The 26,743-nt window shown below is 36.7% G+C and overlaps 1 protein-coding gene across 14 annotated transcripts in view; it reads left to right on the top strand.

Annotated features, from left to right (window-relative positions):
- Positions 1 to 26,743, top strand: part of KMT2C (lysine methyltransferase 2C) — a 198,718-nt gene that overhangs the window by 99,670 nt on the left and 72,305 nt on the right. For 12 of the 14 annotated variants that reach the window (XM_037386995.1, XM_037386999.1, XM_037386997.1 and 9 more), the window contains 8 exons: positions 6,351 to 6,513; positions 7,205 to 7,376; positions 9,227 to 9,341; positions 10,143 to 10,315; positions 11,043 to 11,203; positions 13,751 to 13,864; positions 14,691 to 15,421; positions 24,708 to 24,827. In XM_037386995.1, coding sequence (XP_037242892.1) covers positions 6,351 to 6,513; positions 7,205 to 7,376; positions 9,227 to 9,341; positions 10,143 to 10,315; positions 11,043 to 11,203; positions 13,751 to 13,864; positions 14,691 to 15,421; positions 24,708 to 24,827 — 1,749 coding nt within the window. The remainder of the gene's footprint in view (positions 1 to 6,350; positions 6,514 to 7,204; positions 7,377 to 9,226; positions 9,342 to 10,142; positions 10,316 to 11,042; positions 11,204 to 13,750; positions 13,865 to 14,690; positions 15,422 to 24,707; positions 24,828 to 26,743) is intronic. The other 2 variants (XM_037386989.1, XM_037386996.1) reach the window with 2 other exon arrangements.

Below are 26,743 nucleotides of genomic sequence, written 5' to 3'. Positions count from 1 at the left end.
CCATAAAATGACGAAGTCTCTATAAAGTTTAATGGGAGCTTAAACACTTGGCTCATATATAGACAGAGAATTTAGAGCTTGAAGTTTAGATGTCCTCATCTCAAGCTTTGTGTCGTTTGGAAGCAGTGTGACCGCATCAGCAGTAAATTCTCCTTTCACCGAGCTTCTGTTAAATGACTCCGCAAATGTAATTATGCCACCCTAGCTGTAGCTACAGAGGATCTGTAACATAGGCATAACCTGTAGAATGCTTAAACCACTTCAGAATCCTTATATGTGACTTAGGAATATAGGAGCTGAGCTGGATTAGACAGAAACATTACTTCATCCCAGTGTCTTCCACAATGACCAGTAACAGATGCCCAGAGAAGATCATTAAACAACAAGCATGTAGCAATGTTTCCCCAAATTATTTTTTTTTCCAAGCCTCCAACAATTTGTGGCTCAGACTGTGCTCTGCCAACAAAAAGAAATGTCTACACATACTTCTCAAGACCTTCTGAGCATGAATCAAGTGGAACTGGCACAATAGTCTGTTTTCTGAGTCTGCCAAAAAGCAGCCTTAAACCAAAGCTGATGATTTGTGTTCTTGCCTTGTTTGTCCTGAGGTTGCTGATGCTGAAGCCTAATAATCACAATTTAAGTTACATTAAACATTACTGACCCTCTCATTGTTGACATGCTAACTAACCAGGCTTGTGTGTGCCCTTTTGTCATGGTGGATAGTAGATGAGAATTAAGGGAATAGCTGGTTGTTAGCTGTGGGAAAGCTTAGACTCACTCAACACATTTACATTATCCTAAATCTTGTAGAAGGTGAGGAGGTGAATAAAAAAATGCTTTTCCTCATGTGGAAAAAAGCAGCAAAGGCAGAGTCTGTGGAGGAAATCCTACACCTGCAGTTATTCTACTAGTTTATGTTAATGAAGAGGAGAGTACAACTTCAAGGCACACAAACCCTTCTGTGGAGCTTATGAATACACAGGGTTTGGGAACATCCCAGATGATATGAGGAATGATCTGTGCACCATAAGTTTTGCATGTTTTCCTTTACCTATTTCAGGTTTCAAATAAAAAGTGTTACCTCCCTCAGCAAACGTGCCTCTTACAGGTTATTAGCTTACCAAAACTAATACAAAAAACACCCCTGCAAAACACGGATGCTTTATTGTCCCAATTTTTAGGTGCCTTGAGATCAACTCCGTTTATTTCCTGTCATTTTTTATAAAGGTGAAAAAAGGAGGCAACTGGTGGGAAGGACGAACAAAGTAGTGACTTGTAGAGGGTTTGAAATCTCCCCACCTAACGAGACTTTTCCTTTCAGCCTTGATTACGTGTGTTGAGTCACTGATAGTGGTGTTACTCATCACCATTTCTATCTTCTTACCTTTGTTCCTTATTCCTGTATAGATAACTGGGCAGATTATAGACAGATGGAGTATCTAGTCAAGAATTCTGCATTAGAAGACAGTCTTCCTTAGTCATGTGTTGAGCTTGGCCTAATTGCATCTCTTCTGGTTGTCCACGATTTTTTTAGAAGTAAAGCTGGATAGTTTGTTTCTACAGTTGTGATTTACTGTTTTCTAAGTTTACTTCAGAGCATGAAGTGGCCACTGTTATACGGTTTTATACATGCAGTCTGTTAAGAATATTGTAGTTCTAAATTGCAGCTATAAGAGAAAGCTGGATTTTAATTTCTTCAATTTTGATATGCATTAAGGATTGAGGAATGAAAATAATTGATGTCTGATTGACTGGCTTGTTACACATGTAAATAATTTCCAAATTTGTGACATGAATAACACAAAATTTACAAACTAGAAGGTAATTTCCAGTAATCCTGAAAATGCATGGTATTTAGTACCTTTTCTAATCAGTAGTTCAGTCAAATGCCATTAATTCTTTTTATGTTGCCACCTTACTGTATTGTGCCCTCAAATGCTTTATGATACTTAAAATAGTTATTTGATATTAGAGGTGCTAATGTGATTAATGTCTATAAGCAAGATAAAGCTTTTTCTAGTTGATGGAGTAATCAATTAAGATTATCAGAACTACCAGAGATCATATTTCATTAACCACTGTTTATATAAAATTTTTTTGCGGTCTTGTTAATGACAGGAGGTTAAGGTCCAGTTCTCCTTGGTTACAGGTTTGTATGATAGCAGTATTCAGTAGGTATTACTTAAATCGTTAAACTAAGGACAGATGGCTTGTATGCATTTTTGGGTACACTGCCATAAAATTAAAATTGCTTATAGTTATCATAGGTTTTGTTGGCTGACCTTTTAAAAGATAATTAAGTTCATAAGCAATGAAAACCTTTTGTCGTTTTGCTCAAAAAACATTTTGCAATACCTAATACTAACATTTAACTTTACTTCACTAATCAGGCCGCAGTCGAAGTCCATATATGAGCATTTCTTTAATGGCTGCCTTCTAAGGATTGTTACTTGTCCCATTGCTGAGACAGTGGTATTGTAAAGTAATTCCAAGGGCAATAAAGTAATGATAAAATATGACGTGATTTGTTCCTAGTGCTATCTGGGTAAAATCTCACATTATCATAAACACAAGCATCTTTTCTTCATTTGAACTTGCGCTGAGTTTTGGAGTACTCAGTATGGAACAGCAGGAAGGTTGATGTGAAGTTGGAATACATCTTTTGATTAATTTATTTTTTTTAAAATAATGTGGAAATGTTAGAAAGATGTAAACAGTAAGCTGTTTCTCTTGTCACCATTTTATGGTTTGGCCATCTGTTTCTATTAAACTCAGTAGCATTTGTGACGTTCAGCTGAGCTTCCAAGCCATAGGCAGAACTAACCTTTTTGTTTAGTTATTTTGGTAGAATTAAGATTCTAGCGTACCAGTTTGAGGTTTTATCTTCCCAGAAATTTTCTGTGTTGTTTCTGCTACTCAGTGTCGAGGAGGTGGTTGATCAGGTTTTCTTATGTTTTCTACTAATTCACTTGGTTCTTCCTCTTTCATTGTATTTGTATAACACAATGGGATTAGTGAATAAGGGGAATTTTAAAACTCAATTAGATTGTGTAGCTGTTTGCTTTTAAAATGAGATCCTTTTCTGTTTGCATGAAAAAATTAGATCTAAAAGAAAAAGGTAAAAAGGACCAAGTAAAAGGAGGTGTGGACAGTTTTAAATGATGGGAATTAAAATAGTAAAAAGTAGCAGAAGTATGGATTGGATCGGAGCTTTCTTTCTGTGAATAAGTGCAGTAGGAGCTTGCTGGAGAAAACAGCTGGTAACCAATGAAGGACTTTGTGAGTAGGAAAATAGTCTGCTGACTCTGCTTTAGCGACATTTATTTTATTGAATATACTATGAATAAGTAATGAACTATCTCTGTAGCTTTCTGACACCTTGTAAAGTTTTGTTCTTGTAGAACAGGATTGTAACATTATTTGATCCATGAACAAGACAGTGTTTGGCTTGCTTTGACAGCTTACCATTTTCCTGTACCTGTCCCTTGAATACTTGGATTCAGCTTCCATCCCTTCACATGATGCCTTATTTTGTGCTCATGCTAATGAAATTAGACACTCTGTACTCTGTTACTGTCCTCATACAATGTGGTAAAGGCACTTGCATTTCGTGTGCAATGATTTATTCCTTCCTTCTGCATCCTACTGTCCTGATCCCATAGTTTAGCAATAGCGTAGTAAAGTAATATTTGTTACTGAGTTTATTTAGCAAAGCTTTTAATTTAGTTGTTTTTTTTTTTCTTAAATTAATATACTTTTGCTGTCTTTGCAAAGGTCAGTTAATTGTAATAGCTCCATACTTGTTCTTCTGGGGTCAAGTGGCCTGGTTTCAGAGAGTGTTGGCTTCTAATCCTGGAAAAGTAACTCTTCTCATCAGCAGCTGTTGCCAAAAAAATCCCTTTGGGCATTTGTTTCTTCAGACTGCTTTATCACTCTTATAAATTCAGCAAATGTTGATATTCTATGCTTTTTATTTGCTTCAGATGATATATACCACATTGTTTTTAAAGTGTGCGCTTTACACACACTTGGAGCCAAATCTTTTTCATTGCCAGTGCAGTTTAGCAGATGGGTTTAAAGGGTTCAGTTACGTGTAATTTGGGCTTCCATTTTTCTTCCAGCATCTTTACATGGCTGCTTAAATCAATATCAACATTTTTCAAGGCTTTGCAGTAATCCTGTAGTTTACTCATTTCTAATAATTTCATCATTTAGTCACACAGCATTTGGGAACAGATATATTCTTCATTTTGCATTTGTTATGTACCATTGTTGACTGGTGATTTTGAAAAACGGGTGTGTTGTTTAAAAATGCCTTTTATGTTGCTATTTAATCCATTATTCCCAGCTTTTAGTAAATGTTAGATTCTTTGAGTGCTTGCAGTTCTTCTATAATTTTCTTTACCAGTTAGGTAATTCTTAAGGGTTAATTATGGGATCCAACAAAGTGTCTGTTGAATACTTTTTTGAGGGACATGTTTTGGACCTTAGCTCTTCTCAAGTTCCGGTTCCTACTGGTTTTTACTGAGTAGTATCTTTGAAAAATGTGTGGGCTGCAAGAATTGGGCTTTAGCTATAACTGGGGCTTTCTCAATAGCAAAAAATAGTTTCTGGGTTGTATGATGTTTAATGTGCAGCTGCAGTTCATGAAGTTGGAGGCTTTGAGCTATATTTTCATGATTTCACATCAAAGTTCAGGATTTACCTTTTACAGCATCTTCAGCGAGTATTTACTGAATATGTCATTTCTGGCATCACTTCAGTTTTCTTGGCAGTCCTGAAATGTAATGACTATTGCTACCTTCTTCACCTGCTTCAGGAACTCTGTTATTGTTTGCTTACCTTGTCCCCCTCCTCGCCTCTGCATTTTGGCTAGTAAAGTAACAAAATACATCTTTTCCATACTGTTGGTGGGCGTTGGAGTCATGGGCAGAGGTGAGATGATGTGCAGTTCTGAAGACTGGACTAGCACAGAAACATTGCAGTAGCTATCCTTAGTGACCTGCTTTCATTGCTGTGCCAAAGCATTTTATCTTTTTATGTTGCCATTGTGTTTAGCATAAACTAATATTTTTTTCTTTCTCTTGTCCATAAGTGGTGGTGCAGGCAGATATTTTGCTGAAGACATCAATTTCATATGGTTTTAAGAATATCAATATAGCTGTTAACACAGGCAGCTTTGTGGTTTGTATTTTCATATGAGCTGGTTTTGATATCTGTGGAATTGTAGTAGCGCTATTTCATGCCTAATTTTATGCCAGGCTTTGAAACAGAGAAGAATTACAATAATAAATATTGCCTGTATTCTAAGAATTAAGCAGATGCAGTATGTAACTTTTCTTTGGTTTGGTTTATGTTCATATTCGGATGTTACTTGACACTTGAGCTAGTATCAAACATGCCAGTGTTAGCATTATGTTTTTGTTATGAAAAATGAGAGTCCCCGAGCTCAGATGTTGCTTATGCCTTCCTGGGAGCCACTGACCTGTTTTTTCTTAAGTTTACTCTAAATCTTATGGTGCTGTGCTCTAGCCTTAAAAAGTATCGTTGCCTTGGTGAAAAAGTGCAAAAGCATGTTACAGTGCTTCAGGGACTGTAATGAATCCAAGAAAGAAAAGAAACTGATTAACTGAATCAGAAAGGTGTGGGTGATATTTTACAAGCAGACTGATGGAATCTTTTCCCTCTTGGCTAGAGAACTGGAGGGTTGTTGGGTAGTTCTTCCTGAGAAATTATTTCTTTACAAATGTGACTATGGTCTCTAATAATAATAATGCTTATTTATGACTTCTTGAAGTTTGGTGGTGACATTTGTGTATCCTTGAAAGGAGCGATAAGTAGAAAGCGCTAGGTTATATAATGCATTCTCATCCCAGAGAGAATTGTATAATGTCAGTAAGATTTTCGGTAGAACATGCATGGTATTTCATTTCCATTTGCATTTCTGATTACAGTGTCTACAGTTTTACATTAGAGCTTACAGAGCTATGTGGGTTTTAGTTATAATCTATTGACAGTGTAGTGTGGTCTGCCTTTATTACTCAAGTCTCCAAGCCTCTTTACTGAAGGCACAGCTCAAGTTAGGTAACATATAGAAGAAAAAATGCTTTTTTGTGACAAGAAGTGGTTATCAGAGTGCATTTAGACTGGGTTTTGTTAGACACTTTAAGTCAGAAAGATCTGGGAGTGCCACTGAAAGACACGGTCTGCTGTTTCGTTTTCCTCAATATTCACTCCCTTCTACTGGGCAAGGTGTTTGTCTGTTAAGTGACGCTGGGGAACAGGTCTGGCTGAAAAGTGAGGAAAATAAAGTAGTTCTTGAATGATTTGTTATGTTTGTTTTTCAGCGATGTGCATATTGTAAGCACCTTGGAGCCACTATCAAATGCTGTGAAGAGAAATGTACCCAGATGTACCATTACCCCTGTGCTGCTGGAGCAGGCACATTTCAGGATTTCAGTAACTTGTCCCTCCTTTGTCCAGACCATATTGATCAGGCTCCTGAAAGATGTAAGTACACAGTATTAAAATGACACAATTAGTACCAGCTTTTATAAAAACTGCTCCGTGCTAGGATCAGCTTAAGAGTGCGTTTGTTTAGATCTGTTTTCCCAGTTCATGTACCCAAGAATTCATGTTTCAGTTACGAGGAAGATAAAAGTTCATGCTCTTCTGTTTTTAAAGACTGAAAGTGGTGCACAGCAAAGTTAGTATTTTTCATTTTTTTTTAATGGCAGAACATGGGAAGGGTTTACTTATAAGGCTTGTCTTCTGTCAGGTTTTAGTTCAAATTGATAGGCTTGCTTACTTGCCCTAACTCGAGTTAGAGCAAGCGTATTGCAAACACTTCAGCTAAATGATAGGCTTAGATCCGTTAGGAGCTTTATTTTGTACTCGTTCCAATGAAGAGTTGGTTCTATAGCTCTCAGTTTTATCTTGATGAAAATAAAACTATTTCTTTTTGTAAGACTTTATTATGGTTAAAATGGATGTACTTTTGTACGAGAAGAGTAGTTGAGTGTATCAGAAAACTGAATTAAAGGAGTAGTTATTAACTATATTAATTAAATTTGAATTTCATAAGAACGATCCGTTTTTCTAAGCATAAGACCTACTAAAGACTTTCTTGGCTTCATTTGGTTCATTGAATGGTTCATAATTTTGAACAAAATAATAATTGGAAAAAATTATTTCTTTGTAGCAAAGGAAGAAGCAAATTGTGCAGTGTGCGACAGCCCTGGAGACCTCTTAGACCAACTTTTTTGTACTACCTGTGGCCAGCACTACCATGGGATGTGCCTGGACATACAAGTTACACCTTTAAAAAGAGCAGGTTGGCAGTGTCCTGATTGCAAAGTCTGCCAGAACTGCAAGTAAGTGAGACGTAAAGGACATGGAGGAGGACAGCGTGAGATCTATGTGCTGTGATTTTAAAGTATCTATTTTATTAACTGTTTTTCTTTTCAAAAATTGTAGATTATTTGCCCAGGTATATCTGTTACGATATTGTATTAAGTAGCTGAACAAACTCTTGTGTTGGGAACTTTATTCTTTCTAGAGCTGAGCTGGAACTCCTGCATAACATTATACCCCTAGAGTTACCATTATTTCGGCAGGTTCTGGGGAGAGCAGCAAAACCTGACTTTTTCCTTCTTTTATACAGGAGGATTTTTCTCAAATTTACCAAATTAAAAAAATTAGTTTAATGTAGTAGTACCTTTATAGACTGGGAATCTCTGTTCTTACTCTGCTGACATTACAGCTGTGCATGTACCACAATCTGGGAAGGTGCCCCAGCATTAGGACGTCTCTTGCGTAGTATCTCTCAGAGGCAATTAATGAGTCATTATGAAAACAAACCCAAGGCTTAGTTGGGCAAAGAAAAAAAAGTGACATAGGTGACCATGGTTGAAACACCAGACAAATACTGAGACACCAAAACATAATTGTTGCAGTATTATAAGGGTTTACTTAGAAAACTGACCACTTGTACTCTTGTTCTCATATAACTTAATCTGATGGGCACTGCAGGATTCTTGTTTTTTTAAAGTGCTTGCTAAAAAAGAAATAAGAGTTTTGTTCAGCTTTAGTCAGCTGGGATGGTATGAAGGAAAAAAAGCCACTTCACTACTGCCTTGTGTACCTGATCTGTCAGTGCTTTGCTGTTCTCCGAGCAGAACAGTCAGTATTTGCTAGCATTCATTCACCCACTTCAAAGAAGGTTGTTCCCTGATCACATGCAGCTGATAGCAGATGCCAGCAATGAAGCTGTTATAGCAAAGCACATTCTAAAATATATCCCTAAAAATGTTGTATTGGGTATTTACAGTATTTGCTAACAAACCATCTCTCTAGTGGAAAACTGGAAGAAAATGTGATGTTTTCACGCCTGTTACTTTATGGTAGGTTTATGCCCATGTTGAAGAATAGCATTTTAAGCATATCTCCATGCAGAGAGTGTTTACTGGTTTTTTTAAAATATCAGGTCTCCCAGGTCATATCTAGTCATATCTAGTATGTGTAATGCCATATATTGTGAAACTTTATCAAGGCAAATCTTGTTGCATACTTGTTTATTGAATTTATTTATTTAAACTGAGGCAGAACACAATGCCTTCAGAAATTACCGAACTATTTGTCTTACTCTCTGCAAATCTATTTTATCATTGAAATTTCTGCTGGAGCTCTGTAATACGTGATTGTAGGAAAATTGGAATCTCTTCCTTTTATGTTTGTTTTAGTCTTGCAGTCATATTGGTTGACATTGTAGGAGCTCCAGTAGTCAGAGATGATGGCATTTTTTTTTTTTATTTATTTTCCATTAAGAATAGTCAGACTGTTTGTAGGAGCAAGTACAATTGCAAATTGCATTTTCTTTTCAGAAAGAAATAAAGTACATATTTCAGATTTTGAGCTGATTTTGGTACAGAAAGGTCATTAAATCTTCCTGCATGTGTGCAAATGAAAGTGGACTGATTTCTAGAATTCAGAGTCATTGCACACGCTCAGCACCTGTTACAGTAAGCACAGTGGTCTCTTCATTCATACTTAAATATGAATTTGAGGGCATTATCTTTGGAGCTATTTGTAACTGGTTTTTATATATTTTCACATGCTCAGCAATGTGTGTTCCTGTTTAGACTTTTCATTAAATAGATTTTTGTTGTTGTTGTTGTGGCTTGTTTAAATACTATTTTTTTTAACCACTTGTTACTTTTCTTAGACATTCTGGGGAAGACAACAAGATGCTGGTGTGCGATACATGTGACAAAGGCTACCATACTTTCTGTCTACAACCAGTTATGGATGCTGTACCAACAAATGGTTGGAAATGTAAAGTAAGTTGAAAAGCTTCAGAATAATTCTTTGTCATTATAGGGGCCCAAATTTTGTTACCCGCATTATGCTGTTCTAGGTGTATTACGGACCGCTGTTGCTGTGTAACATAACTTGTAATTTCTGAAGGAATTGTGCAGCTCTACAGCTGCTATTTTAGGGTTGCTGTCAGTGCTGTGGCTGAAGCAGCCTATGTAGGACAGTAAATCAGCACCGATAGTGGAAAAGAGAAGTGTAGGATCTGAATGGAGTGGGTGACTTTCACTTAATGACAGCTGGTCTCATGATCTAATGTAAACTAAAATGCAAACTAAAACCTATGCAGTGGTATATGTAATCTATACTTGAAGACTTTTTGTATGAAACTGCTTCTTGCTTACCAGAACACCAGTTCTGCAGCTCAAGGGTTCCTTTGCATTTCAGGAGGTCAGAATGAATTTGTTGTTTTATCAATAACTTTGTGAGTAAATACGATTTCAGCATAACAAGGGAAGTCCCTGTATATGAGATGTATGTAATTTCGTAGTCAGCTCGTGGCAGTCAGAAGACAACTGACATTAGGAATAAAGAAGTTTGATCTCGTAAGAAATATTCCTTCCAAGTCAGGGAGTACTGCAGGGAAGCTCTTCCTGCTGTTGCACAGGCTCTTCATGTTTTTTTTGTCAGATCCTGAATAATTTATTAGTGTTATCAAGGACAGAAACTTTATTTAATTTAATTCAAAACAGGAAAATGTCAGTTAATGGCAATTCTACCACATTGTGAAATATCATAATTAACAACTAAATTCTTGTGATCTCTAGAACTGTAGAGTATGTGCTGAGTGTGGCACACGAACAAGTTGTCAGTGGCACCATAATTGTTTGGTATGTGACAGTTGTTACCAACAGCAAGACAACTTATCTTGTCCTTTCTGTGAAAAACTGTGCCTCCAAGACTTCCAGAAAGATATGTTGCATTGTCACATGTGTAAAAGGTAAGAATCCTAATTTTTGTTAAATTGTACTGAAATGCCTAAAGGTTATGATGAGCTGGATGACATAGGTGCATTTCTGGGGAGGGTGTAGACTGTTTGGTGTACAATGCTATAGTATTTTGTTGTGCGACATCTTGAGCCTTTATCCCTAAATACAATGAACATTAGCAGGTAGTCTTAGTTTAGTCTTAGCAAGTATTAGTTGGCAGTTACCTGAGGTGTATAAAGAAACATGTGCTGCTGCTGCTTCCTACACTGCATCTATTTTGAGAGTAAGCAGACTAGAAGAGTCATCATCCTAATTTTTAAAGGCTGTTGCTTGCAATGGTCTGGGATTTTTTTTTTAATTTCCAAGTACATCTTCTCTGTTTAATTTTGTATTTTACTGTGCCAGTAATAATTAAAAAAAGGCGCTATTGGGAACCTTTTAAAAATGTAGACTGCAGTTCGTATTTAACACTATTGTATCTTGCTGTGCAACATCTTGATATTGCTGTACGTGTTGTGGTGTCCAGTTGGCTTCAGTAGCACTTTAGGTTTTCATGTTTAAATGTGTTCACTGCTTGACATACTGACGTATCATGCTTGTTTCTCTAAAATTCTCTGTAATAAAGCATTGGTTGAATTTCCCCATAGGGATGGAAAACAGTGCTATTTTTGGATTTTTACTAGGATGCTTCATATTTTTATTATTAAAATCATAGTCACACTAAATTAATCTACCCAGGTGGATTCACATAGAATGTGACAGATCTCCAGGTAGTGAATTGGAGTCTCAGTTGAAAGACTACATCTGCACTCTTTGTAAACAAGGAGAAGGGGATCAGACTCAGTCATGTGATGCAATGGACACTTCTGAACTCATTCCTGAACCTGACAGTATAACAGGTAATCAAATGTAATCTTTATATTTCCAATATGCTAACATCAAATATAAATATCTGCAGCTGTCTCACTAAGTCTTTTGTGAACCAGCCACTCACATTCTAGACCGTGGAGTTCATCCATCCCTTTATTTAGCAGCAGCTTCTCAAGCAATCCATGGGTGAGCCATCTTCTCAATATGCATTCTGGCTTCAGGATCCTCTATTAGAAACATGGGCAAGTAAGCACCTTAATGGTGGCTTTCAACCTTCCAGCTCCAGCTTCCCAGCCTGTAGCTGTAAACTTTCCCTTTTTGTGATACAGTTCATAAATGTATTCATTTATCAGCCTGTTTTATTAATTTGTGTCTAACTGCCAGGCGCAAGCCAGCTTCTGATAGATGTTCCCGGAGGCATCTAGTTTCCCATTTCCCTTCTGCTACCTGTCAGCCTCATACTGCCCATTGTGCTCACTGTGTCCAGGTAGGAGACAGTAGTGGAAGCTGGACTATGTTCAAGGGACAGGTATATTTAACTAAACAGCTTTTAACCAGGTGTCCTTTTTCAAAACAATATGATTAGCCTTCCTGTTTCTGAGAGATTCTTTTCTAAATGGGCAAAGGTGGAAAGGGAAGTTGCAGAAAAGCATATAGTATGTTTTTGAAGATCACTCGGTAAGAGTAAGGAAGCACAGAGAGAACTTGGATTTGCTGATCTGAGTCCGGTGGGTCATCCACAAGACCCATGTAATGAACTCATGAATGCCTTTGTGTATTTCACACCACATGCTCTGTTGGATAGCACCTACTGTTATGGAGGCTGAATTTCCTAAGAGAAGTACAGTAGTAGTTAAATTTGGAAGCAAGGTGAAAATCTTAACAGATTAACCATACTACTGTACGCATTTTTGATGCTTAAACAGCAATGCTTGTGCACTGGTCTTTTGTTAAAGGAAATTGATAGTTCCGTTGCATAAGTATCTGTGTTTTCAAAAGCCGGATAATTTTTGACTGGAAAGGGGAAGTGTTAGACTACAACAAAGCTCTTAATTTTTGTGTGTTCAAACTGATGTTTTGTGTAAACAAGTCATTCTCTTTGATGTTAGCCTGTACACGTAAGTGCATACTTCTCACAAGCAGTAAAGAAATGATGAAAAAGAGGATCCTGGAGGGCAGTGACAGTAGGTAAATGTATGTAAATGAGCAGAACCCCTCTGTCAGTGAACACACACACAGAGTTAGAAAGGGTGGCGGCTTCAGCCTTTGAAGATCACTTCCATTCTGAAAGGTTAGTAGAGGCTGTTGGACTCTCAGGCAATGTATTTAGAACATTTAGGACAGTGTCCAAGCAATATCCAAAACTCACACTGGTATAATTTTCAGTCTTCCTCTGAAAACCCTTTTAAAAAAGTAACAGGTTTATTTGAAAGGCTTAAGTTTTAAGTAATACTTCTGTTAGGATTTCTAGCTAGTAGAGGCATTGACAAGAATACTCTTCTCCCCAAGGAGGAACAGGACTGTCATCTCAACTACTAGGAGTAATCTGGAGCTGTTACATCAGTACAGTCATGCAGTGTTTTATACCCAGGAGAGCACTTTTGTACATCAAAATCAGATTTGGAGCCAATCTAAATGATCATTTCCTCAAACTTTAAAATATCACTTTAAAGTTGGCAGAGTCTGAGAGCAGTTTTTAGGTGCTAAAAGTAGCATCACCTAATAGTTCCTGGGTTTTTGAACTTTGAAGAGGCTTTCCTGAGCAGAAAGCTGTATTCGGTTGACTTTTTTTTTTTTTGTGCTAACATCTGTGGAGGATCAGTTCCTTCTGAGTTAATGCTTACTATATATTTTGTTTTCCTGCTTCTACTTTGTCTAGTGCATTTTAATGACTTTCCTTAACTGAAAAAGCTTTTACATAAAGAAAAAAAAAAAAGTATTTCCTGTTTCTGTGCTCTACAACAATACTGTCAGCTAAAGAAGTGCTCGATAGCACTTTTTCCATGCAAATTCTTTTATTTAATAGGAGGAACTCACAGGTTAAGGTATCCTAGTTCTAAAGTATCAAAATTTAGTTTTCGTGTTGTTAAACAGGTAGGTTGAAAATCAGTGTTCCAAGTGCTGAATAGCAGAATGGAACCTTGTATCTATGCCATAAGTTGTTATAGTATTTGTATAAAAATTAGAAGCCTTCAGGCTACAAGTTCTGTTGAATTTAGAGACTGGAATTTGAGAAAAGACTTTTTTGTATTGCTTAGGTAATGCAAAAGTCTGTGACTGTGTAACTTAGATTTTCACAATTAAGTGTCTGTAACTGCTCTACAGACATTTTTCACTGTCTGAAAGGTATAAAACAGCTTCAGTGTTAATGCAAAAAAGGCTCTTAATCTTTAAGGAGTACTACATAGTCTCCCTAACCTTCTCGTTGTCCTGATTTCTCCTAACTCCCATCCCATTGTAATACCCTTTTCTTTAGCCAGAAGGTGAAACAGTGACAGCAACTACTGATGCCAAAGTAATAGAATAAACGTAATACCAATTTTGATACCAATTTTGATTCTCTGCCTCTTCTTAAGCTTGTACAAATGAAATGGAAATGGAAAGTGGTGGAGAGGATGTGACATTTCAGGAACAACCCATTACTGGTGATGGCCCTGGTGAAGAATCAGCTGTTGGATGCATCACAGACGGTAAGAAAGAGTTTTGCAGTTGGGGAAAATCCAATACAGAACCCTCTTCTATTCAGTAAATTTTGTGGTACTTTATAAATGTAAGAGGAAAAAGTGTCTGGAAAGCAGTAGGATACAAATTGCATCAGTTCTTTTATCTGAACTCTCAAGCAAGAGAATTAACTTTTTTTGCTGAAGAACTATTTTATTGAAGGCAAATGTAGTCTTTAGAATGTTTTTGTAGGAGAAAGTTGTTTTAGTTTTTTTGGTGGAATCGACTTTCTCCAAAAGCTGGAAATACAGTTAAATTCTTTTGTACACTGGAGGCTTATAGAAAAAACACTATTTGTTGCTATTCAAATACAGTCACACTTTCTCTTCAAGTCTTTTTTGTTTGTAGTTGCAAATAACTAGATTAGATTAATTTCCCCTGGTGTGTTTTGGGGCATACTGTAGAACTTTTCCAGTTTATGTGCTTTCTGGTTGCAACTCCACAAGTATCTTTGGTTAAGAATTTCTAGTTTTCTTTTTTCCTGTTGTAAATAAAAGATGATTGATTTTTTTTAATAAAGAAGTGTGCTCATCCAGACAGGCTGTGATGCAGTAGCTGATCATTTGTGTTCCTGGAATAAATATCTTACCAATCACACATGAAATACCAGCCAAAGAAAAGAATAGGTACAAAGATAGATATTTATGAAGTATATTTTAAGCTACGTATTAAATTCACTTAAGTAAAGTGATACGTACTTGGTGTACTTGATGTGTACCCAGTATACTTGTTGATCGGTACGCCTGTGTAAGTTTGTTTTTTTTCACACTGAGCCTTTAATATGGTTGTACTTAGTTACAGGCATATCACCAGAAGAAAAGACCACACAACTGGAAACGGAAGTCTCTCTTGAAATTAATTCAGCTGAAATGGAAATGTCTCCTAAAAAGACACCAGTATCTGGTGACAGTCAGACTGAGAAAATGATGGAAGGTGTTCAAGCTGTAATACAGCAGGAGTTAGACAAACAAGTGGAAGAGACACAGCTGCCACAAGGTAGTGTGGAGGTGTCAGAAGTATCCACAGTAGACTCTCGGTCTCTGTCTTCAGTACCTGAGACCATAACTATGACGCCAGAAATACAGGAGACTGAAAGTAAAAGAGATATTTGTATCCCTATAGAACAACAACTGGAAATAATAAAAGTGCAAAAAGATGCAGAAAAAGGAGAAACTCATGACAAGTCAGAAACACCAGCTCTTCCAGAGGCAGAAACTGCTTCTGCAAATGAAGGTGTTGCAAATAGTTCACCAGTTGGAGACAAACCCATAAAATCGCCAGCTGAGACTTACCCCTCACTTTCCCCGTCAGTTAATATAAGCAAAACAAATGTGTCTTCCTCGCCAGATGTTTCACTAGACTCGCATTCTGCACGAGATGTACAGCACAGCCAGCCCCCAGCATTGCCGTCCACTGCTGGAAGTGCTCTCCCAACAACTTACATATCAGTCACTCCAAAAATTGGCATGGGAAAACCAGCCATCACCAAACGCAAGTTTTCTCCTGGAAGACCCAGATCAAGACAGGTAAGCATGTAGACTGTTTCATTATACATTTATGAAGCACACCATTTAAATTTCAGTATAATGCGTTAAATTGACATATTTTCTAGAATATAATATGCATTTATTCTCCTAAGTGAATGTGTGGTTTATTTCTTCGAGGAAGTAATTTGAAAGGTCAGACATCATTAAGGTAGTGAGAATTAAAGTTTCTTTCAGCTTAGGCTTACAGCAAAATAAAAGACAGTTTGTTATATTTTTCATACATGCGCTACAAATGCAGATATACGCAATGCTGTGCCTTTTAACTTACCTCTTAATATTTTTCATATATGCATTTATTTTGCCTAGTACTTTCAAAGTGTGTTAAAATTTCTTAAATGGGCTTTATAGAAAAATGTGCTACAACTCTGTTTACGTTACTCTGCCCGATATTTTCTTGACAGACATTTTTATTGGTGTTGTAAATAATTTTGTGGTTTTGTTGCATTAGCAAATACTTTGCAAGGACTGTCTGGTACAGATCTGTGGTTTGACAAGGATTAAGTTTGATAAGTGAAAAGAATCCTTAAGTCTTTCCCTTTCTGCAACATCGTGCTCTCTATTTGAGTCACATAGTTGTGGTGAAAATGGTTCCTCAATCTGTAGTATTTATTTTGTGTTTACAAAATTCTATACAAAACGTATGTCAGTGTGACAAATCAGGGTTTCATTTCTGTTCTGATGACAATTTATTTTTAGTTTTTGGGACTTTTAGGTTGATGATTTCGTGCTTTTCTGAACTTAGTGTTAAGAAAGCTTTTTATATATTGCACAATTCTTTCTATTTTTAATTGTTACCTAAAGGTTCAAAATTCTTGTTTCTTAAGAAAAGATATGAGAGAGCGTTCTGAAAAGGTTAAAAGTATATAATAAAGGCAACAGACATAATATGAGAAATTAAATTTGGAAAGTTTTAGAGTATCACTGGAGTGTTTTTTTGCCGTCATAGACATGTATAAAAATATTTTTTCTTAATACTCTGTAGCATCTTAAAAATTAAATTTCTTTTCTTAGCTTATCATGCACATTGAAAACGGGTGGGGTCCTTACACAGTCTAAAATGAATTCAGTTTTTTTTGTTGGGGAGGTTTATTTGTCTTCTTTCATGTTCCAGTAAGAGTTGTATTTATTTTTCTGTGCAATTTGCCCCTGCTCTGCCTGGGAACCAGCATCATGAGACTGGTAATAAAATTAGTTAACCACCAAAGAGAACCCATTAAGGAAAACATGAAAACTGACCCCAACTGTAAATGCCTGTAGCAGAATAGATACGTATCTGAAAAAGCAAAAATCCTCATCTGTAAAAGTAACATCTTTGTGCAATAGAGTATAGTCATTAAACTCTTACTATGTGGTGTGACTAAGGCAAATAAAACTGAGTTGAACTACTGTTTAGAAGTCAGGTGTAACACAAAATCCTAGCTGTGATGCTAAATCAATATAATCTGTTCAACAGTTTGCAAATTATATTTTGAAATAAAGAGGTACTTAGCAGCTTAGCAGTACCTGTTGTAGAACTGGACGAGCTACTTGTGAAATTCATGTTCTGTCTTGTAAAGTTGTGTTGGAAGTCTGTGAGGGTTTCTTTTGATTCGGACTATCTTTGTCTTGCACTTCAAACCCTTATCAAGATGGAACTTTTGTGAAACAAACAGCAATTTTCTGGTGAGAAAAGCATGGGCATACTTTAAGTCCCAGTACACTTCTCCCTTTCCATTGTTTATTCAGTATTAGCACCTTGTGGAATTCAGTGAAAAATTGTCTTGAGAAGGATTGATAAAAAAAATCAAAACAAGAACCCTGTGGATACTTGATTAGCGATAAATATGGACTGTTTTCCTCACCTTCTACCGGTAATCTAAATTCAGCTTAACTAGCTTGTTGGGATATGGGCTTGGGGGTCTTTTTCAGACTCTTCATCAGTCAGTTTTTACTTCTGTTCATGTGATTTTACATGGTGGACATGAAGGATGAAAGTCTGCTACCCGTAGTTAATGTGTATTTTTAAAAAAAAAAAAAAAAAAAAAAAGAGAAAAAGCTTGTATATAATAAATGTTTTCCAAATGCAACTTTGTTATTAGGACCTTACTTCGGTTCCCACACAGTTTAGGAATTCTGTGTTTATTTTGCTGCGGTTAGATTTTTCTGGGTCACTGTGCAGTAAGGTGTAGATCGTATTTGCGGAAATACATATATATATGCCTTAAACAGTGACAAAATTCTCTCCAGTGCTGTAAGTTAGCCATGTTAGCATCTTACTGTGGGCCTTTGCTGAGGGAATGAAACCTGTTCAGTCCTGGTCTGTAGACTGTAAGAGATGTAGAAATAAATGTCCAGTTACAGGTGGGTGTTTTCCTTTTGAGCAAGATGTAATCAGACAAACCCGCAATGGGTAAAGCATGTGTTTTAAATGTTTCAGCCTTTGGATTGCACATAGAAATTGGTTTAGGTTTGTGTTTTGTTTTGTTTTAATTATTATTTTTGCTGTAAATATTTACATTTTTGAACAGTTGTGTACTTCAAATTGAGAGTTGTGCAGAGGAGCCGAAGCCTCTAAATATATTTGATTGTCAAAGAGCACCTCCCATTTTTATCTAATTGTGCTCAATTTATGTAATCTTAAAAAGTGCATTTTACATATGGTGATTTTTGTTAATATTTGTTCTGGTTCTCAGGAGAAAAAGATGCTATCTTTTTTTGATATTTGTGCCAGCAGCCCTATATATGCCTTTATAATCAACTCATTATATGTGATTTTAGAAACTGATTCACAAATTGGCAAAAGAAGGAAGGAATCTCATAGCTGTAACTGTAATCTTCCTTCTGATGATCTCTTGCCAGCCATCAGTGCTCTCCAGGCACTTGCACGTGCCAGGGTCTTGTTTGGTTTCTATTTACGCAACAGTTTGGGGCAGGTCTGAAGGCAGCAGGTTTTCACCACATATAAAACCCAGAGAATTAAGACCTGTTGTTTCTTTGTGTCATACTCTACAGACACTTTGAAATGGATGTTTTCTCCCAATTCTGGTTTAAGGAGAGCATCGTACTGGGCAGGTGATGGCAGCTGAGAAAAATGCTGCTTTCTGCTGTTCCATCTTACTTTCCATGCCAGGTGTGGCCCCACCACTGAAGAAGGGATATAATTTAGAACATTTTAGTCTAACACAGTGTTTTCAGTACTTGTTTGTCTCAAGGTATTCATGTTGATCCAAAACAAGTAAAAAGCGGGGAATGCCATTCTGGAGGAAAAAAGAGCTTCTATGAAGTTGCAGGCATAGCAGTTCGGTATAAACCAGGTCATGTGTGGGTCTTTGCGGGGTGTCGCTAAAGAGGAATCTTGCCTTCTCAAAAGCAGGTTAATTTTATGGGTTTGAGGCTCATTACTTTCTGTTTAAAAAATAACACATATTGCTGTTGTGTCACTTCATGTCAGGTCCTGGGTTATGCAATAGAAATAGTACCTTACAGCTGCATGAGTTCTTGGCAACACTTCTTAGAGAGCAGTGAAATAAGAGAGAAAAGTTACACAAATAGTATTGGATTAGTTTTGTTGATTAAAGAGGTTGTGGCTCCTATACTTGGTGAAGCTACCATTGGCTCCACAGCTGCTTTCTTTTGTTGCACAAACAACTGTCATTGCAGAGCTAGTTTGCTTGGGCAGGACTGCGCAGGATTAAAATAGGTACTTCGTAAAGAATCTGGTTACTCTGTGGACCCCAAAGACAAGCCAATGTTAACCAGTTTCCACAGATGGCAATATACTTCACTTTCTCCTGGAAGATTGAAATCTTATAATATGTAGTTTACCTTGTTGGAATGTCCTGTCCCTGTTAAAAAAAAAAAAAAAAAAAGAAGAAAGCAAACAACCTTGCAATGGGTTTATGAATTTCGTAGAAAGAATAGGAAAAAAAAAAATCTCTGTATCCTGGATATATTGCTTCTCAATTTTATAAGACACATGTTTCACTGGATTCAGGGGAATCCATGTAAGGAATAGTTTCTGATTTGTATTTGGTTTTGTTAAATTTGATGTATTGTGTTGGGCAGTAAGTAGTATGAACGATTATCCCTTTCTTCAGAATCTATTAATACGATTGCTAATAAGATATGTTTGAATAATTACTCATTTTCACTATTGAATACAAAGTTATGCATGATCTGAAATTATTTCCTGTATTGTAGTAGTTTGAATTTGTAATAGGATTTAGTGATGTGTCCGCAACACCACTACATCAGTCCTATTTTGTAAGGACTAAAGCCCATTTCACAAACAGTGAAGATAATATTCTGCTTAAGAAATCCCTTCTAGGGCTGCAGTATTGGTGTTGCTTCTAACCAAAGTAGCGATGTCTGCAAAAATGCTAGGGGGGAGAGGGGTGGTGACAGCAACAGGAGAAAATCCATCTTCTAAACACAAGGGGAGCTATGTATAAATTAATGTGTAGGTACGGTTATACTGGTAAGAATTACTTTGGCTGGTACAAGCTTAATCCACTTTGGAGACTGTGGAAAACCTTTTTTTTTTGTGTCAGCATAAGAACTCCTGTCAGTAAGGTGCTCTTCTACTGACAGTGTTTTGTTAGGATAGCCTGCATCCAGCCCAGTGAGAGAGCCTCTCTATCTGCCAGGCCCAGCATCTCAACAACTTCCCATGGGTTTTGGTCCATGAGCTCTCTCTTTTCTGTTTCTGTTCTCCTACTCCCTAGGGGAGGCAAATTGCTTTCAGATATGTCCAAAATTTAATTGTTTGTAGATCAGAGATACTCCCTAGTAGCTGCCAGTGTGATAAAGTTTTTACAGTGCTGCCCTTAAGAGTTGTGCCAGTAAAGTGTCTTCTCTGTGGAATATGCAGATTCTCCACCTTTGCCTATAAACTGCAAATTTATGCCAGTGGTAGGACCTCTCTTTTCATATTTCTTTTTTCTGAAGTAATAGTCTTAAAAGAAATTATCATGTAAGTATATTAATCACTAATCTGATGTATATCTAGTTTGAAATAAATCACAGGGAGAATGGGTGTGCTTTTCTGTGGAGGTATACTTTAAATGGTATTGGGTGTATTCTGTCAGAATTTAACAAATCTGAAATAGTTATTTCTGCTACAGCACTGTGTACTGCAGCAAAGTACTAGCACAGTATAGGAAGGCATAGTATGAAGTCAGTAGATGGAGGGCATTACAACATACACGGCATTGTAAGAGTGGTAGGTAAAGAGTTGAGAATGGTCTGTAGAATAATACTGACCAGAAAATAATAACCTTCTACTGTTCTTGTTATACTGTAAGTATTATTTAGAAAATACTATGATTAGAGGTAGTTAATTTTCATCATGAAGATATTGGTGATTACACAGCTATTACACAGCTCACTACATATTCCTGGATGTTTTAAGAGATTTTTCTAAAATGACACTGAAAAATACAAAGCACCATGATGGGTTCAGATCCATGTTGGGCATTATGTATCTTGGGTATTTTTTTGTTGTCTTCAATTACATGGTACCGTTAAGTATGTTGTTGTAGTGGTAGGTGTTGGGGATGGGGGGGGGGGGAAGTCTTTGTCAAGGATTAGGTTTTGTAACTTCTTTTTTTTTAATGAGGGGACCTGCATTTTGAACTGATTTAATTTTGTTCACAACCCTAAAATTACATTAAATATTAAATTGCAAACCCAGCTTTGTGCATTTTGAATGCAGTAGATTTCATAAAGCGTTAAGCAGCTGAACACAGTGGTAATTTAGTGAGATCTCCTGACCCTTGCTGACATCGGGTTTCCTTTTGTTATAATTTACTTGCAGCTGTGTTGTTCAATTTTGAGGACTCAAGAATATGATGGAGAATTAGAACTTCCTGTTTCTCTCACAGTACATAATTATTGCCGTGGTTCTGATGTAAATGAACTGAATAGAACTTTCTCTTCAGTGTTGTGTAGTAATAGGCATTAATTAAAAGCCAAAATACAATTAATGCATCTCTTTGTTGTAATTCATTTGTTCATAGTATTGTAGGAATGTGTGGTTTTAATTAAGTTTATCTGACCGAGAATTCAAATGTTTCTGATCTACAATAAAACTTGGGTTAAATTTCTAATCTAATTCTTAACAATATGGTTCATGAATCACATACAATACATTTTGTTTTGCAAGACTGAGTATTTTGATTTAATGTTCTATTAGCTTTTTCATCTTTTGAATGTGCTTAATCACTACAGAAGTGGTTCTTCTTAAATGGAAAATAATTTTGTATTCCCCAAATAAGAGCAGGTAGTTTTAGTTGTTCATTAAGTATTTCTAACATGTTTGAGCACTTGAATTTGACCCTTAGCCAGCATGCTGCTTCCCTTTACAGACTGATGTAAAAATTATTTCCACGATACACAATTTCCTTCGTGTTGTGCATATTACAAGAACAGTTACTAAATGCAATAAGAATTTTAGAAATATAGGGAAACTGGAACTAAAATTCAATGAAAATTTTAACTTTTATCTTGCTACAATGGAATGTTCTTTGATGTTAAAAATATGGCTAACATAGTAAAGGTAAATACCGTATTGCCACAGACCTGCTGCTGTAGTTGCTAGCTAGTTTGACCGTGCTTAGTGAAATCATGAGGTTTTGACAGAGGAGTGATTCATGACCTGCGATGTTCTTGATGTAACAAAATCAGACTTCAGTCTTGCCATCTATGCCCGGTGGAATTTGCTGTGGGCTCAGGGAGGGGGATTCACCCAACCACAGATACCTGCAGTGTGGACAATCTGCTGTAGTCACCTGGAGGTTCCCGTTAAGAGTTGCTGGAGAGAACTAGGGGCGTGCAGGGTGAGACTAATGTCACGCCTTCCAAGTTGCCCTCTGCAAGCACCAGTTTCTCTGTGCTAAGCATGTAGGGAGCCTGGGTGGTTCAGCACAGGTAGTGGGTGACGTGTGTTTCAGCAGTGTCACTGCAGGAATGGGTTTGGGTCAGGTGTATCAAACCTCCGTTTGCATGGAAATTTGCTTTCTTCCTTTCCCCCCTGTTTCTGATAGGGTGCGGTTGTGCCCATGTGATGTCTGTCATGAGTATTATGCCCTTATGTCCTCAATGTGAACAGGGTTCTTGGGATTTGCAGGTGCAGAAGGTTCCTGCACAACACTACTCCTGTTAAAAGTTACTGATCCTTTTAATCTGCTGAGTTGTCTGCATGATGACCATCTAACTGAAGTCAAGCAAAAAACTGGGGTAACAAAATCTTACAATCTGAGCCGTTTAATCAAACATGCTTACTTTAACCCAAGTGCAGGTGAGTGCTCTAGCAGTTCAGCTAGAGTATTTTTTGGAAGCACCTTGGCAGAGGGGAGACAATGATGGGCAGTTGAAGACACACAGGTAGTCTTTTGGGCACTAAGCAATTTGTAGGTTGTGTGTCTAATTACTGGCTTGTGTGGGTAGAATTGTAAAGTGCTGTTTTGCTGCCTTTTTTTTTTTTTTTTTTTTTTTTTTGGTGCTATGTTGTCCATACTCCCTTTCCCATGCAAGAATAGCTAAACTCCTAGAAAGCAGATTTATACTGAATACCACTATTTCTACGCGGTGGGTTGCAGTGCTTGGACAATGTTGGTATTTTTTAAATGTAACTTTTATCCGTAATTAGGCTTCTAGGTTACTAACAAACTTTTTCTTTCGGATCTGTTGTGCCAGTTTGAATACTGAGCTGTCAGAGCAGCTGTAGGTTACTGCTTACCCAGCTCTGCAAGCAGGTGTCATATGAGCTCTTTTTCATCTCCTTGAGGCTAAGCGAGATGTTGGCTCATACTCACCTTCATCAGCAGATTGAGCTAACCTGGCTGTGCCTAACATGGATCAGGGAGGTCTTGCCCATCATCCTGAAATCCGTTGAGGGGTAGCCCTATTTTCGGTCAGTGCAGCTGTTAGCAAAATCCCTATTTACAGGCTGAGATGAGTGTGTGTTTTGATGAGTTGTTGACCCCAAAGAAACTTTCCCATGCATTCTCGATGGAGAATATTGCATTTCAGAAACAATAACATTTTGCGAAGCTGCCTCGGTTTTCTTAATGCTTATTACTGTATGGACCAATATTCGAAGGTGTAAATGTGTTTGGGCTTGCCCGTGTGAGTGGTTATACATGTGTGAACAGTTGGGACTGTTAGTATGCGTGAGGTTATTCCATTTCTTCCCTGAGATTCTACTGCTGAATGTCATTCCCAAGAAGGTAAACCTGTATTTTTTTCATCTGTTTTACTTCTTACCTTGGTATTCATTATTTCTTACTCTCACAAACTAAGAATTAGGAAAACATGTTATCCTTTAACTATTCTAATGTGTAAATGTACAATGAAGTTACTGATGATGGGTATCTCCTGCAGTCTTCTGCAGGTATTTCCTGCAGAAACTTGGGTTTCAAGAAGGTCTTCCACAGATTTTAATGTCTATGAGGGACTTCAGCGTTTGTTCTTTTTCTTGTCCGTCTTAGCATTTTCTTCTTGTTTTGCCATATTTCTTGACAGAGTTATACAATATCTCACCACAATACAAACTGTATAAATAGGGATAACAATCAGTTAGTTAAAAGGAGTTTGTAGGTATACCATATGATTGTATATTATTACATGTATATAGTAACGTATTAAAATATGATAATGCAGGGTAACATGAAAACACTCGTCTGAAAAAAAACAGTAGTGGAGTTTTATAATGGTTTATTTGTGGTAAACTTGCAGAAAAGAGATTCTTAATTACCATGGCTATTTTTCTTTTCTTTTTTACAGTGGTTTATTTATATATTTTTTTGTTTCATACACTTCTCAAACTGGTTGTTGCTGTGATTGTCAGAAATTTAGACTCAAAAGTCGACTAAGGCCATCTGTTCTTTAAAAATGTGATATGAAGTGTAAAAGGGGATGTTATCATCGCAAACTACTGTCTTCTTACTTTGATGCAATAAGATACAGGGATATAATTTGTTGTTGTTATGATTGCTTGCTGTCAATTTCTATTATGCTTTGTTTATAGAACTCATTTTATTGTACTTAACCATCAGCTGGAGGTTAATATTTATTCTAGTGTATGTTTTGATGAGAACCTAAAAATTTCCCACCTTCTTCTCACTCAGTGAACTAATTTACTACTTAACATATAAATGCCTATGCCTGCATGTGCTTTGCTTTTCAGATTTTTTTTTTTTGTTGCTTGCTTTTTTCTTTTTTTTTTTTTCCTTTTTTTTATGTTGCGAAGTTTTATACATCTATTTTCTCACCTACCGTATCCTAGGGGGCTTGGAGTACCAATAATACAGTCAGCCCACCTTCCTGGTCCCCAGACATTTCAGAAGGTCGGGACATTTTTAAATCCAGACAGCTTCCTGGCAGTGCCATTTGGAGCATCAAAGTGGTAAATAATTTGAATTTATTTTCATGTATCCGTTGCTATCTTTCTGTTGTAGAGACTAGTGATGAAATTCTCTATCTCACAACTGAATTAATCTTCCATTCTAATACTGTTTAAGGCCTTGAAAAATTGCTGAAACTCTGGAGCTTTCAGGTTAAAAAATGTATGCTTTCCAGAGTGTACAGAACGATGGCATTGCCCTGATTTTCAATGTTAAGGAATAGTTTGTGTTACCAGGTTTTTGCATGTGTTGAGTACTTGACTTTTTGTGGCTGGCTTTATGTAGCTGTCAAAATAAATTACCTGAGAAGGAAAATGTCTTTAAGACTGGCAGTAAGGTAAGCCAGGCACAGAAAGGAGCAAGGGTCTGAATGGTGGCTTGGATTTGTTGCTGTGGAGAAATCTTGCTGAGTGGATTCAAAGTGACATTGTTTTTAGCTTATGGGGGAATAAATAACAACTTTCCTACCTGATTAGATGGACCAAAGCTTGTATCCACAGTGACATTTACCATTAAAAACACCTGAAGAAACAAGGTGGAATTACTATTTTTAAATAAAGGCAAAAAAGCTAAATGACGGGACTCTGACAAATCGCTGTACTTTCCCAATGATTTATTTTCATCTCACTTTAACTCTCATGCTAATTTTATTTTAATTTGACATTAGCTTAGCTTTGCTGCTTCAAGCATTAATTTTCAGCTTAATATTCAGCATTAACATTTATACAAGTATGTGCTTATGCCTGTTACTAGCTGTGTGAAAATAACAATACTGATACCTGGTGTGAAACAGACAAAATAAGAAACATGCTAGAAGAGTTTACATCTTAAAAATTGATGCTTGTATGTCCTGTGTGTGCATATGTATTAACTCCATATATATGTAAGGACAATATTTTTTGTTTCACCTTGGTACATATAAATAACTTCAGCCATCAGTAGCATCCTTCCTTTCACTTCCTAAAATAGCATTGTGTTACATTACCTCGTTGGGTAAGAGTAAGTCAGTTTGATTTCTCTTTCCATTAATAGATGGATGTTAATAAAATTCTAATGTTGGGATGCTTGGGTTCTCCCTTTTAATTATGAACATAAACTTTCATATCTTCTTTGTAATGGGAAAATACTGTTGGTAATACTGAGCCCATAGTGCTGCTTTCCACCCAGGAACTCCTGTCTCCATCAGTAAAGACTGTTGATGTCTGTTGGTGACACTGTCCCTAAGGAGCTTTGTGGTTCTGTTAACACTGTTCTATTGAGTAAATGTTTTGCCTTGGTATTATAAGTAGTTTCCCACAAACGTTTGGATATAGGCACCATGTCTAGATACTCTGTGGATGGAGTTGGGTTTTATGAGGAGCCGAGATTATCCACAAATTTGAAATGCAATCAATAATCTCATCGCTTATTTCATAGTAGGAAAGGTGCTTTTTTGAGTATATACCATAATTGCCACCAGTTATACAAATCAGAGGCTCTGAAACTTCTTTTAAAGGTGTCTGATATACCAGCCAAAACTTAGGGAATGTTCTTTTTCTCACTGGAAGTGATTAGGGAGGATTAGGGATCCTCTTTGGTTTTAGTCCATTTTTAAATAAGAAAAAAAATAAAAAATTAAATTCAAACTAAGTCACAGTATGAATATCAGGTAATTATTATTAACACATACTTGCTTTTTCACAGTTAATTGTAGTTGAACATACTGTGAATACTCTAGAGCACACAACACTGCAATCGTGTCTGCATCTAAAATAAGGAAGGGAGAAAAATAAGTGGATATTTTATAAGAAACCATCATATTATGAGGAATGTTGACCAGTGTGTAATTGATATTATTAATATAAAAATAACTCTCTATATCTGCTGTATCAAGAGAGTTCTGTGGAGCCAGCTCCTGCTTTGCTTTGGGAGCAGCATT

This window comes from Falco rusticolus, chromosome 4, assembly GCF_015220075.1.
Source record: "Falco rusticolus isolate bFalRus1 chromosome 4, bFalRus1.pri, whole genome shotgun sequence".
Taxonomy (NCBI): domain Eukaryota; kingdom Metazoa; phylum Chordata; class Aves; order Falconiformes; family Falconidae; genus Falco; species Falco rusticolus.
This window is presented reverse-complemented; position numbering and strand designations above follow the sequence as displayed.